At 48.0% G+C, this 15,231-nt stretch overlaps 1 protein-coding gene across 1 annotated transcript in view; it reads right to left on the reverse strand.

Moving 5' to 3' along the window:
* The window catches only part of Rarres1 (retinoic acid receptor responder 1), a 32,552-nt gene extending 17,327 nt beyond the window's left edge, over positions 1–15,225 (reverse strand). Inside the window, exon 1 of the mRNA XM_015486947.2 lies at positions 14,868–15,225. Coding sequence (XP_015342433.1) covers positions 14,868–15,143 — 276 coding nt within the window. The 5' untranslated portion in view covers positions 15,144–15,225. The remainder of the gene's footprint in view (positions 1–14,867) is intronic.
* Positions 15,226–15,231: the final 6 nt, after the last annotated feature.

Here is a 15,231-nt window from a genome sequence, read left to right on the forward strand (position 1 = left end):
TTGTATCTGGAGAGTGGAGTCTCTCTCTGCTTCCTGATCATCATGTGAGCCGCTTCCCTCTGCCACATTCTTCTGCCATGATCTACTTCACCTCAAGCCCCAAGGAATGGAGCTGGCCTTCTATGGACTGAGACCTCTGAAACCGTGAGCCCCTAAATAAACCTTTCTTTCTTTAAAGTTGTTCTGGTCAGTTCTTTTAGTCACAGCAGCAAAAAAGCTGACTAAAAACAGGGCCTGTCTCCCATGAGGATGCTCCCCAAAGCGTTCTGCTAGCAGCAGGGCCCGCCTGCGTCTACCCTGGGGCCTGAGCCGCTAAAATGAAGAGCTGAGCAGCTGAGGCAACAAACCAGCATGTGCACAGTGACTCAAGTCAGTCCTGAAAACAGCAAAGTTTGTGCACATGCCACGGAACCAAAACTACTAAGCAAAGCGCACGCGGAGCATGGTACCCGGCAACATGGCAGGAGGCTGTGTTGCCAGCTGGGGGCAGAGGACCCACGTGCAAGGGAGCAAACTCCCACGCGGGAGAGGATCCTCCACGGGCCAAAAATGGTGATGGGCCCTGAACCCAGGATTTAGCTTCTGGCACCAGCAAGCTCAGAACCAGACCTTTAGAAAGCTGCAAAGTCACTTGAGAACTGTGAATCCAGTCCAGAATAACTTGGCGTGGCTGACCTGCCAGAGCTTCCAAGCGTTCTCCTGTTTTCCCTCTTAATTGTGACTAGTTTTGAGGGCATGATTATCTCCTTGCCATGTGGGGTTTTGAACCCGGAAGGGGTCTCCCAGGTGGAGCCAGCTGACCTTCGCCTCACCTGGTGGCCATCCACTGTGACCTGAATCAGTTTACAACAGTCGCATGGTGCAAAGTGAGCCTATTATGTTCAAGGCCATCTTTTAGAAGAAGTATTTTTGAGGAGCTGGATCCCCACAGGGCAGTGGAGAGACCAGCTCCCACATTCTTGAGGGAATGGCTATGGCGGGAAACACAACTGTGACGCCTGGCACCTACACCACCCAGTCGGTCCACCTGCACACAGGTGAGCAAGCCAGAAGCCAGGCACACTGTTCTAGTCTTTTCCAGAATGATCCTCCACTTGAGAAAAAGTCCGCACACAAAGCAAGTGGCCATGTGACGGCATGACCTGGAGGAGAGCATTAGCAGGCTTCTCTGTCATTGTGTGCAAAGGATTGTGTGCGGTAGCCCAGTGCTAAGTGCCCTCAGTCACGGACCACACTGACAAGGTTCAGGATTTTATCCCAGGTTGTGTTTTGTTTACTTTAGATTCCTCAATTTGGGGTCCCATTGGCCAACAAGAGGAGTGCTCCACAGCACACCCCCAGGGCGAGCACCCTCAACCCCCTGGCAGTCCTTCCACACCCCTCCCCCACACAGGTGCTGCAGGCCAGGTTTGGCTGGACCTGCCATCAGGTCGGCTGGGAGGAGCCAGGCCCCTTTCAAAACCCTGTTTGAGAAAGTGTCTATGGAACTTGGCCTCCAAGGACGGGGTTCATCACTCAGGGTTGGTGCTATTTCTTGGTAAAAGAGAAATGCTCCTCATGTCCTTATCAAGTCAGTAGCAAGCACCCCACCAGCCACTGCAGAGTCATCATGAACAACCATCCTGAGAACCTCTCCATGCAGGGGAAGGGCATGCATGGCTCTACGTGTAGAGGGATCTGTGGCTACACGGACGTGTTCTGCTGTCCCATGCCTCACCTGACATGGTGTGGTGCCCATGTATTCGTTCCTATAAAGCCCTTTGAGGTAGGTATTACTGTTACCCCCCTTTTAAGGGTGAAGAAAATGAGATTCTTGCCCCAAAATACGGAACTGCCCAAAGGCCCAGAGCTAGTCCGTAGCCAAGACTGTCTTCAGAGCGGCAGCCCTTCCTGCCTACAGCAGAGACTGTGCATATGGCCCAGCAATCCCAGCCTAAGGAAAGGCAGAAAGAAAGCTGCTGCTTGCCCCCGTGGGTTAGGGCTGTGCTTAGAACCAGGCTCCTTGGACAAGACCCCCACCGCCTTCTGGGAATACCACAGTCAGGAAGGGCTGTGTATCCGTTTACTAGGGCTGTCATAACAAAGTACCACAAACAGATGGCTTAAAACAACACACATGTTCTCCAAGTTCTGGAGGCCAGGCTTCCAGTATCCAGGGTCACAGGGCCTGGCTCCCTCTGAGACTCCCACTGGACTCCTGCCTCTTCTGGTTTCGGACGGTGGCTCCTAATCCTGGTGTTCTTTGGGCTGCAGCTGCATCTCTCTGATCTCTGCGTCAGCCTGTAAGTGTTGTTCTTCCCTCTGTGTCTGTATCTTCACATGGCCTTTTCGTAAGGATGCCAGTCTTTGGATTTAGAGCCCACACTAATGCAGTGACCTCATGTAACTTGATTTCATTGCAGAGACTCTTTGTGCCCACAAGCACTGAGGTTGCCACTTTAAAGTTTCTTTTTGGAAGACACAATCCATTAGAGATGGAAGTAAGATGCCCTGAGGCTAGAGAAGGAGCCCCTGGGCACAGACCCTTTCAGACAGGTTACAAATGGAAGCAAGACCCTGTGCTGTGGGGAGTCTCCAGAAAGGACCAGGATGAGACAAGCCAGGAAAGGCAGAGAGCATGTGTGAGGAATAGGGGTGACAGCCCAGCTTGGGGACATCAGCAGGTAAGTGCAGGCAAACCTGGTTTGAGATGACAGTGGGAGTGGGGACCAGAGGGTCTCAAACTAGGGTGTGCAGCAGAATGCGCTAGAGGGCCTGCTAAAGCAGCGCGGGCCCTCCCCCAGAGTGCCGATTCAGGGGTCTGGGTTCGGGTGCACAGACTGCATTTCATTAAGCTCCAGGGGAGTCTGCGGCTCCAGGGATGGCATGAGAACATCTCTCTAACTGCTGAGTGGAGCCTGACATCCCGGGGACAGCAGGAAGTGGAGCAGCTCCCAGAACATCACTAGAATACAGCTGAGCCACTAAGTGGGAAACTGAGGACAAGAGGGTCCGTCCTCTCCAAAGGCTGAGGTGCCATCAGCACCCTGTGAAAGGAAAAGCAGCCCAAAGTTGGTTGACACAGGCGCCTGGAGCTTCTGGCAGTCGGGTACAACCCTCAGAAGGGCAGCAGGTAGGGCTGCCCTTGGCTTCAGCAGCACTGCTGATGGGCCCCTGGCCACTTGGCACGTGGGCTTTTTTGAGAAGAAACATTTGAAGAAAGCAGTCTGGGCTAAAATAATTTTTGAAAGAACGTTACTCCTTGCTTCTTGTTGCACAAACGGGTACTTTGCTACACATCGGGCCCTCTTTATCTGCAGGACACATTCCAAGACCCCCAGTAGATGCCTGAAATGGTGAATAGTAACAAATCCTTTATTTACTACATTTTCTCCTATTAATAAATGCCGGGCTGGGGATATAGCTCAGTTGGTAGAGTGCTTGCCTCACATGCACAAGGCCCTGGGTTCAGTCCTCAGCACCACAAAGATAAATGAATAGACAGACAAGTAAATATTGCCTATCTGTGAAACTTTAATTTATAAATTAGGCACAGTAAGAGATTAATACCTGGTGGTTGATCTTAGTTGTTGACTATATTAAGCAGTACATCCCTAGGTGTGTCTCTGTGGGTCTTTCTAGAGATGACTGGCATGTGGGTCAGCAAACAGAGTTGGGAAGGCCCACCGTGAATGTGAGTGGCACCATCTAAGGGCTGGGGGCTCAGTTAGAACAAAGAGCAAAGGAGGGGACGCTCACACATGCACATGTCAGATTCTCTTTGAAGGAATAGGTGTTTACTGCTATCATCGCCCATGGACATCCACTCCAGGTTCTTCCGCCTGGGACACAGCCTCTCACCAATGAGGTGAGTAGCTCCTAAGCCTTCAGCCTCTGGCTGGGGCTGCATCCATGGCTCCCCCTTCTTCAGAGGTACCACATCTTTGGACCAAACACAGCTGGTTTCTCCCAGCCTGGCAGACAGCCTTTGAGGGACTTTGAGAGCCTCTGACTGTGGGCACCATCTAAAATTTGCCCATTATAAATATAATATATTGTTTCTGTGACTTGGGAAAATGCTGAATAACTAATAATAGAACAATTGTAACAATATACTGTACTAAGAGTTTGCACTTTGGCGTCATTAAGTAATAACTTGAATACATCACTGTGACAGCTGATCTGATAGCTGGGAGAGCTACATGACTCACAGGTGGTCCCATACACAGTGTGGACATGCTGCCCAACAGGATGGTCCATACAGAGAAAGACAGCATGAGATTTCATTATGCTCTTCCAGATGAGTGACACGATTTAAAACTTGTGAACTGTTCATTTCTGGAATTTTCCATTTAACGTTTTTGCAATTGTATGGATAATAAACCACAGGAAGACAAACCACGGAGTGGGAGAACCTGCTGCATAATGATGCCTGTGTGTACATCAAGGAGTCAAAACTGCATGTTCTAATAGCAGCCCTACAAGTTCGTCTTTTTTTTAATGTTTATCATAAAACACAAAACTGTCTTCATTCTTATGGATCAAAGATTTTTCTCCACCATGTGTCTGAACTATCTTTACATTAGACACTATCCAAGATAGGATGAATAAATACCTATTCTCCCCTAAGACCACACTTTACAACCCAGCTCCCCCTTTCAACTCACTCAGAACACAGACACTTGAATGATGTGCTAGGGAAGCCAGGGTGGGCCTTCCCTTGGGGGCCATAAAACATCACTGACCCCCAGTCTCCAGAGTCAGGGTCCCCTGGAAGCTCATCTTCAGAAAGGAGGGAGCCCCATGCTTTGGGGAAACATTCCTTCTTTTTCCTCCCTGTGCTGGTCCCTTCCCGTTGTCTTGTGACAACTTTAAACTTCACATTTCCATGCTGAAGGGTGGGTAGTGAGGGCCAGTCTATGTTAAGAGCTCACAAGGGATTCTAATCTCCCCCGCACACACCCTGAAACCCAGGGGTCAAACACAGCTTCTAAATGTCCCCTCCAGCCTACATATTTGGTAAAAGAACAAATATCATGCTATTCCAGTAAAGGCAAACTTTTTTCATTTTATAAGGTTACTATATGAGTCAGGCTCAGTTGGAGACAAACAACTCATTTGTGAATAAAAATTACTGTTCTGTTCTTAGGTTCTGTACAGATAGAGCATTCAGTTTATTGCATTAGACCCTGGAATTACCTTATTAGTTTTCCTTCTTTCAGGCAAGGCCAGAAAAGTAAATACAGCTTTTGTTACAAAAGTCAGGCCAGGCCTGATCCATTGGGCCCAGGGATATCTCTGCATGTGGACACTTCCTACCAGCTGAAGAGCTGTGGAGAGAATGAATACTGTGTGAACCCTGCCTGGCCAAGTCTGGGGTGAGTTCTTGGGCTCCAGAAGGGAGCTGGCCGGGGGCAACTGTGGAAAGAGCTGCAATAAGACAGGTGACCTGCCACCTCCTCTCCTACGGGGAGTGAGGGGACCTGTCGCATCTCCTTCTCTTTGTGCCCCATGGTAGCAACACCCTTCCACTACTGTTCCTGCATCTAACAAATATTTAACATGCGTCTCTAGCAGGGACAGGCTAGTGCAAGGGAGGAGACAGATGTGAGGACTGGCACCACCCAGTCTGGGAGAGGCAGCCACACCCACAGAGTGGAAATTCAGTCAAGAGCTAGGTCAAAGCAGCCAGGGGTCAGGTAACAAGGCACAGGTAGAGGGCAGCCTTGGATGTGAGGGTACCAAAGCCTCAGAGACCAGCCAGCAAGAGTGGGAGCAGCAGAAGCCATGGTCGACAGCTTGGGAAGTCACTTCCCAAGGCAGAGGTCAGAGCCCTCGCTGGGTGAATAAGGCCCCTACAGATGGCCATATCCTGCAAAAGAGCCAAAATCACACACTGGAGAAAAGACAGTCTTGAAAAAAATACTAATGGTGCTGGAAAAATGGATTATCCATAGGTAGGAGAATGAGACTAGACCCTTCACTCTCATTCTACATAAAAATCAACTCACACGGATCAAAGACCTGGGAATTAGACCAGAAACCATGCAGCTCCTAAAGGAAAACACAGGTATTGCAACACACAGGCACAGGCAATGTCCTTCTCAATAGGACCCCTAAAACCCAGGGAATAATGCCAAGAGTTAATAAATGGGACGGCATCAAACTAAAAAGCTTCTGCACAGCAAAGGAAACAATTAGGAATATGAAGAAAATTACAACAGAATGGGAGAAAACTGCTAACTGCTCTTCTGACAGAGGGTTAATATCTAGAATATGTAAAGAACTCAAAAAGGAAATTCCTATGTACATATACAAATACACCACAGTGAATCTCACCATCATGTATCCACAAGACTGGGATCCTAATTAGAATACGGTCCACTCCATTATACTCTATCATGTATAACTAAAGAACAAAATCTTTACACCAAAAAAAAAAACAAAAAAAATCCAATTAATAAATGGGCAAATTAATTAAACAGGTACTTCTCAAAATATAAATGACCAACAAATGTTTATGAAAAATGCTCAACATCATTAGCAATTAAGGAAATGGAAATCAAAAGTACATGGATTTCATCTTAAACCAGTCAGAATGGCAGTGATCAAGAATACAAATAATAACAAATGCTGGAGAGAACGTGGAGAAAAAGGAACACTTTTACACTCACTGTTGGTTGTTGTAAATTAGTACAACCACAGTGGAAATCAGTATGGAGGTTCCTCAAAAAGACCAGGAAGGGAACGACCATGTGACTTTATTTATCCCAAAGAAATAAAGTTATCATACTATAATGATACATGAATACCCATGTTTATAGCAGCTCAATTCACAATAGCCAAACTATGAAACCAGCCTAGATGTCCATCAACCGATGAATGGATACAGAAAATCAGGTACAGGTACACCAGTAAGTTTAATTAGCCATAAAGAAAAATGAAATTATTTGCAGGAAAATGAATTGAACTTGAAAAAGCCAAATTCAGAAGGGCAAGGGCCTGTGTTTTCTCATATGTGGAAGCTAGAGAGGAAAAATTAAAAAAAAAAAAAAAGGGTGGGAACAATGTCATGAAAAAAATCAAGGGGAGATCAGAATAGAGGAAAGGGACCAGGGGTTGGGAGGCAGGGATGGGGGAGGGGAAGAGCAGGGGAGTGATACTGGCCAAATTATATTGCCATATTGTGTGCAAGAACCAATATGTAACAACAAACCCCACCATTATGTACAACTATAACGCACCAATAAAAAATGTTCACACACATCCCTGTTCTAATCCCCAGGTTTTACACTGCAGAAGGGATTTGCCAATGCAATTAAGTTAGTGACCGGGAAATGGACAGGTCCAGGGCCATCACAGGGTCCTCAGAAGAAGATAGGGCACAATCAGGAGATGGGGCAGAACCATGAACCCAGGAGAGGAAGGTGGCCCTTAGAAACCCCATAGATACCTTATCTGTAGCCCAGGGACATCCATTGCCAATCTCTGATGTCCAGGACTACAAGTGAATAAACTTATACGACTTTAATCCCCTGGGTTTGTGGCAATTTGCTGTAGCAGTGATGGTCAAGTGGCAACTCCTTCCTGTTTCTTTTTATCTCATTAATAGCTACGACCTGCTCATTTCTGCTGCTGTATTCATGCTTGCTCAGCAGCTGTGGCAGGAACCAGAGCTGCTTGGAGAAAGAGGGCGACATCAAGGTTACTTGCATGAGAACCCAGATGTCTGTCCTGTGTAAAAGATCCTGAAAACAAAGAGGCAATGCTCAGCTTCTGGGGAAGATTCCCCGAGTCTGCACCTGTGCTGAGTAAACCTCGCTCTCCTACATCTCCTTTCCAGTGCCATAATCTTCAGTAACATATTTTGGTGCATTGGCCGGGAAACTGTCAACCAAGCTGGCCATTTGTGTCAACATTGTCGGGGAACTAGAGAAGGCCATGGCACCAGCCTAGTGACAGACAGAAAGGTGCCACCTGACAACTTGCCAGATCCTGACTCTCACTCCAGCTGGCCCTGGCTCTCATTACCTTATAAAATGACTCAGAAGGAAGGCCACCAAACTGGTACATCCTGGGGGCATCTGCCAGATTCTACCCTATGGCAGAAGGGGAAACTGACCACTTCCCAGGGACCACAGTGTCACTCAGTACAGGATTTGCTTACTAGGGGGCCTGTCAATTCTGGGGTGCATGTGACTGCAGATCCATGGTGACCTCATAAGCTTTAAGATAGCTCCAAGGTGACTTCATAAGCTTTAAGATAGCTACTAGGAGATCAAAAGTCCATCTCTTCAGGGTTGGCCCGAGTCAGGGGCTTCTACTGACCTACCATTGATGCTAAGAGGCACCTAAATCTCTGCGAAGAGAGTGGCCAGGTGCACAAAAGTGTGCATGTGTCCCCTCCTCATTGAGTAATTCCACCTCAGGGTGGGAACTGTCACATATGGGAAGCTCAGCTTCAAAACCTCTAGTCTAGAGAAAGAGGGTGCTGGCAGGGGAAAAACCCCAGAAATTTCTCCAGATACACTCTGGGTCTTGTGTTAAAATATTTTTAAAATTTTTAAAATATTTTTTAAAATCTCTTGGAAAAAAGAATCCAAGAGATGATAAAATAGTGTTGTTTTATTTGGACTCAGGAAGCTATCCAAAGCCTTCAGTGTTCCGACTCCAACTTTAGGCCTCTTCAAGGTCAAAACTCCCCGACTGTACCTCAGGGAATCATGCCAGCAATGACGGGGGAGAAAATCGCAGCCAGCCTCAGCGGCTCCCACTGTTCCTCCTGCCCTTGTCCTTCATGAGCCAGGTTAAGGAAGGAATTGGGGCAAAGCCAACAGATATTCAGATGTCATTTGGGGGGAAGAACAAGGAATGGTTTGAAAGACAACAATAACAGCTTGGGAGTAATTATGGCCATGTCGTTTCTTAAAATTCAAACCTCTGTCTCATTTAAGCCTGTGGTTTCTAAGATAAATTCACATTTGGTCTTGGGCACATAAATTAATACATTTTGTTCCAGGCTTATTTTGTCCAACTTGAGTTTTTAATCCTCTGTTTATTCTACTGTCTTTGTTCAGAGGTCATTTATTCAAGAAAAAAAGCTGCAAAATCTGTTTCCTGATGGTTTTTCTATATTTGTATACATCTGATATTGTATGCTATATCTACATATATATCATGTACATGGTATCAAAAATTGGATTATAGATAAGTACTCATATATTTAATAAATGGATAAAATGCTTTTTTGTCCACATAGCTTACAATTTTTTAAATATTTATTTTTTAGTTGTAGTTGGACACAATATCTTTATTTATTTTTAGGTGGTGTTCGGGATTGAATCCAGGGCCTCGCCTATGCTAAGCGAGCGCTTTACCACTGAGCTCCAGCTTACACATTTTTAAAAGAAAGTTCAATTTAAATTGCCTAGAAAAGACATTTAGTTAATTTACAAAGACAAGACACTAAAATATCAACTGCTAAACATAAATTCAAGTACTTATGACTTCTTAAATTCCATAGGTAACATATTTGAGTATTATATGTTTTTATAAATTGGTAAAAACAACAGCACACACACACACACATACACACAAAAAAAATGTCCCTAATGTTTCTAAGGGAAGCCACACAGGGTCAACAAAACCCTTCAAACTGGAGCAAAGGACAGGTAGTAGTCAGTGTATATAATAAATGATCAGGTCAGAAAGATGGAGGCTAATTCAAATAAAAGGAGTGGAGAGGCTTCTCACTAATCCCCAAGGGTAACTCCCTGAGGAGTCTCAGCTGACTAATCTGCACACAGCCAAGCTTGAGGAACCAACCACTGGCTGATCAATGGCTCTTATTTTCTATGTTGATCTATGTACTGTGACACTTTGGCACTGCCACCCTTTACCTTTCTCAGTTTTCTTAGCCTTGGCTTTTGCTGTAGATTAACAAGAATTGCTCCAGCTGGTTGGCATGAGGTTAACAGCTTCCATTGGCAGGTCTTTTCCTCCTTTTAACAAGGTGCTTTGTTACTATTGGTTTCTAATCTGGCTCCTATCTGTGGACTTGAACCTCTCACCTGTGACCCATGTCTTCATGACTCCATCAAGCTAAGATATCGCCACCACCCTACTTGATCATACCCATTTCTCCTACCAGGGAACTATCCAGGTTGGATTAAAAAAAAAACAAAACCAAAACACCCACATCCCAGGTCAGACCTGGAAAGGTTCAAGCCCCAGGAAATTATTTAAAAGATGGGTTTTAACTTTTGGGAAAATTCAAGAGTCTCCCAAGTATCATGGGGAGCACTGCAGGTCAGCACCACTGGGTCCTTACACTTGGTGTGCTCCTAGAGTCACATGCATGCTGGACTTCCCTGGCTGGAGACATCCTGAATAACCACAGCACACAGCCTAGAGTGGACCCTTGTTATGGCTGCTGTCCTCAGACACTACGGGACTGGCTCTAAAGCATTCAACTGAGGCACCGTTACAAGGGCTGTTAAGTGTCCTGGCTGCATAAGAGAACAGGACTGGGGTGGTTCATTGCCAACAGTGACTGAGCAAGGATCAGGCTGGATTTGGGGAGAGAGTTGCATATTTAACATACTGAGCCTCAAGCCTCTTTATGGTAGTCATTTGGGGGCAGAAGAATCTGGAGCCCCACTAGACTCTTGGTGGTTACAATCCCCACCTGGTCTGTCCTTGGGAGCTACTGATGCCCTGTGGTTGCACCATTCCTAGCTCCACAGCTGGAAAGCCAAGTGGAAAATGTAGACTGGTTTAAAAAAAATTGTGGTTTAAAAAGTTTATTAGAAGATGGTTAGAAGAGGTTAAAACATTCCTACAAACTAGCTCATCTGGTGCATCTGGATTGGGTGACCGGCAAAATGCCAGGGAAGCCAAAGCTTCACCCCAGGGCCTGCTGGTCTCTCCCACCCCTGCCAGCAGAGCTGCAGACCAGGAGGGCAGGTGGTGGAGGAACTGGATGCACCTGTGCCTTTCAGCATAAGCAGGGCCTGGGCAGGAGGGGCCCCTGTGTGCTGTGCCCCAGGGCCTTGGCAGGAGGGTGCTTCCATGTCCTGCCCCAGGGCTTGGGTAGAAGGGGCCTCTGGGCTGTGCCCAGCACTCCTGAGAAGATCCTGGGGCCTGAAGAGAATGGTTCCTCTCATGGCTGCCTCCACTTCCCATTGTTCTCTCCCAAGGGCTCTCTAAAAGCAAGGAAGAGCTGTTCTTACAGAAAATAGACGATCATCTCACTTTATGCGTTTGAATTTGTCTTTTCTCCTCCATCAGGGTTGAAGCCTCTAATGCTCCAGTTCTTGCTTATGTGGCCTACATAATGTATAGCTTTCCTATCCTGAATGATCACCTCTGAATTATTGACATTAATGGAGCAAAGAGTTCAAGGGGAGCTGTGATATGATGATTATGTATTGAAGAGCTTTAAAAGTTGAGAGGACTTTTAAAGAGAACAGGACTGGGGTGGTTCATTGCCAACAGCGACTCGCCAGGATAAAGCCTTTCTTAAAGTTGGTGTTCTCCTGCCTGTGACCCTGGGTTTCTGCTGTCAGATCCAGGGTAGCTGACCCTGGAAGGGCCAGGGCTTAGACTCCTGGCCTCTCGGGTGGCTGACCTTCCTCCAGACCTGCTCAGCCTGCCGAACGTATCACCTAATCACTTGATTAAATGCGACATAAATTGGTAAGAGTCCACAAAGTCATGTCCACAAAGTCCAAGTTCAGTGCTTTAGAAAGAATAGATAGAGGCAAGAGTCTAAACTTAGCTGTTGAATCAGGAACGTGTGAGTCACAGCTAGGGAAGAATAAGTAGAAGATTATGCCATTTTATTATCTGCAAGTGTTCACTCCACTGTCAACAAAAATGGACATCGCAGATGATCCCCTGTNAAAAAAAAAAAAAAAAAAAAAACAGACCATAAATTTACCCTTAGCAATTATAATTGAAATGGAAACAAGGCCTGGGTGTGACACATGCTACCCACACACTTTGGCCAGCTGTTTCAAAGTCTCCAACTACTGGTCCTGGTCCCCTCCAACACCAGTTCACACATAGCATCTGATTCCACAGCCAGCGGACTTCCTCAGGAGGTCACCAAGGAAAACTTGGGTCAGCCTCTAATGAGAGGGAGAGCACACGGGGTGTGTGTGTGTGTGTGTGTGTGTGTGTGTGTGTGTTGGTTCTAGAACTCCCTGGAGGCGGAAGGGGACCCAGCTGGCCAGAATGTGCAGATCCACCCCCAGCTCCACCCAGAGCCTCCCACCGCCCTACCTGTGGGCCTGAGCCTGTGCCACGTGAAGCTTCACTGGCACAAGAAAGGTGGCCTGAGGCTAGGAGAGGGCCTCGGGCAATTGTTACTTGAGCGGCTTTCTGACTTTTCTAAAGGGTTAGTGCTGTACCGCCTTTCACCACTAGAGGTCCACGGCGTTTCTAAAATGAGGGCCCTTGCTTGCCGCAGGATCCCAGAGGGGAGTAATTCCAGGGCTGCTGGAGGGACTGAAACCCTTTGGTATGTGGCTGTTCAACTTTGCCCAGGACATCGTCGTCATGACCTCGTTCACACACACACACACACATCCACATCTCCAAAATGTTCCGAGACAACACTCGCCCTTGCTTTTGCAATGCACTCACAAGGTTTGTATTTCTAATCATTTCAATAAAAAAATAATGAAACAAGGCTGGGGGGGGGGCGGGGTAGCTCAGTAGTGCAGCATGTGTCTAGCACATAGAAGGCCCTTGGCTCAATCCCTGAACCAAAACCCAAACACCTGGACCTAGTAAATTGAGTTTATCACTCACTAGTGGGCCCTGAGTTTGAAAAACCCTGACTTAGCCTCAGCCTCTCATCTTGTAGTGGCATGTGGCCACCTGCTTGCTCTGGTGGGTCCTGACTGCAGCACTGAGCTCTCAGTTGATGCACAGATGGGATGAAGGGGCATCTTTATCCCTCATGCTGGTGCCACAACTGCTGTCCTTACTAAGGCAGAGATTCCTCGAGCCACCGTGCTGGGTGCTGCACGGGACTTGTCTTTGCTCCTCACACAGGCACCTCAGTGCTTCAGAACTAATCGGACCTCAGAGGCCTTCCCTAAGGACACTGCCCCAAGTCTGAGTCAGGGCCACCATGTCTAGCCTAGTACACTGTTGGTGTCAAGAAACAACTGAGGGTTGAGCGCTGCCCCTGTGGTGATAACTCACATTCCTAGACCCTGGGCAGTGTACACACATCCTCTGTCGTGACTCTTCAAACCACCCTGCAGGATGGCAGAGCACGAATTATTTCCATTCCAAATGGGGAAATGGCCAGAGAAAACTGACACGACTGTCTCTAGGTTGTGTGGCGGCCGAGCAGGGCTCCCTACAGCACCCCGAGATTCCTGACTGACCTCTTTTCCTTGGTGGCCATAGCCACGCAAATATTTTACACCAGGGAAGAAATGGCAGGTAAACTGATGACAATAAGAAGCGGCCATTTCTCAAAGATTTTACTGCACACCTGCCTGCCCTAATCCATTGATTTCCTTCCTTTCTTCCCCAGCGCCCCCTCTGAGGAGAACCTTTAAAATTCAGAACCATTACACTATTACAGATGAAAAGCAGTAATGCAGTCTTGTATGGAAGAGAAAGGGAGTGCATTGTTACTTAACTCACTCAGGTGCTGAGAGTTAATTTAATTATTTTATGAAAGGTGCCAAGAATGTTATTTTCAAGGGGATGACTAAATGCACGAAATTATTATTTTTAAATCCCTGAAACTTGAAGGCTGGTGTACTTTAGAAATATGAGCTTGGTTTTCTGTAGGGAATCACCCCCATTGATATCCAGAGAGCACATTTTTAGGGTCCCTCTGGGCCTTTGGGTGGGGGCAGCGTCTCTCCCACCCTGATGAAGAGCTCAAAGTTTTTTTTCCCCCCCTGTCTTTGCTGGACTAGAAAAACCAGACTTCTGTGTCCCAGAGGCAGAGAAGATGGTTAAAAATAGGTAACAAAAATAGGGTGCCCTTTCCTAGCAGCAAGTTGATTCTATCATTCAATAAAGTTAGCCCAACTGGGTGCAGGAGGAAGTCTTTAAAGAACCAAGGCTAGGCTTCCAAAAAGCCATTTCCTACCCTCTGATGCCAGGCCAGGGGCAATTAAACGAAGATCCTGCTGCCACTCAATTTGAAACCCACCTGTTTAAATCCAACACTTAATTCTAGGTTGAGGCTGTTTGTGTGTCTGCAGGATTCATGGAATATTTGCGGTTTGCTAGATAGGGCCACTTTGCTTAACTTCTGTAATCTTGTTTGGTGAAGAAAGCCACTAGCTCCACACAGAAAATACCTGGAGCCTGCTCCTTGAAACGGAAGCAACCAACCAGGAGAAATTCCCAATCTTTTTCATTCACGTAGAAAAGTACGCCTGGCCGGGGTCAGTCCCTCCCATCAGATTTAGCGGATCCCAGCGCTGGAAGGTTCCTGCCCAGATGGATGTGTGAATTCCAACCAAATCATCCCGAAGCCCTGCTGGTGGCTTGAAATTATCAAGAGTTTCGCGGTCCTGCATGGGAACTGACTCAGATTTGGGAAATCAGAGTTTGGCGGGGAGCCACTGGTGGGTCGTGCCCTCAGTGCGTCCCGAAAAGGTCAGTGCTGGGCTTGGGCCTCTTCCTCAGTTTCCCTAGTGCATCTCTCACCCAGGTGTGACTGCTGTCAAAAGCCGGGACCTGGGAAAGAGCCAAACACCTTGAGGACGCGCCAGCTTTCCGCGGTCTCTGCGCGCCAACAACCGCTCCACGCCCGGAGCCCGACGGTACTCCGCGAGATCGCGCTCCCTCCCAGCGCCTCCCGCCCGGCAGTCGCACAAGTGTCGCCGCTCGGCGCCGCCACTCACCTGCCAGCCGCCTGTCTGCACATCGGCCAGCACTCGGAGCTCGCTGGGCGAGCCGGAGTGGAAGTTGAAGAAGTGCAGCGCGACGCGCGCCGCCTGCTGCAGCATCGCCCACGAGGGTGGCGCGGGGCCGTCTGTGCCCCTGGGGCCCTGGAGCGGCACCGCGGGGTCCTGGAGAGGCACCGCCGCGCCCCGCAGTGTGAGCAGCAGCAGCAGCAAGAGCAGCTGGGCGTAGGGGCGCGCGGGCCCGGGCGCGACGGGGTTGCCCGCGGGCTGCATGGACGCGGGCTGGCGGGGCTCGTACAGACGCGGACCGACCCGGCTCGTAGCCTGGCGGGCTGCGCTCGCAGAAATAAGGCGGCGGCGG

Source organism: Marmota marmota, unplaced genomic scaffold (assembly GCF_001458135.2).
Source record: "Marmota marmota marmota unplaced genomic scaffold, marMar, whole genome shotgun sequence".
Taxonomy (NCBI): domain Eukaryota; kingdom Metazoa; phylum Chordata; class Mammalia; order Rodentia; family Sciuridae; genus Marmota; species Marmota marmota.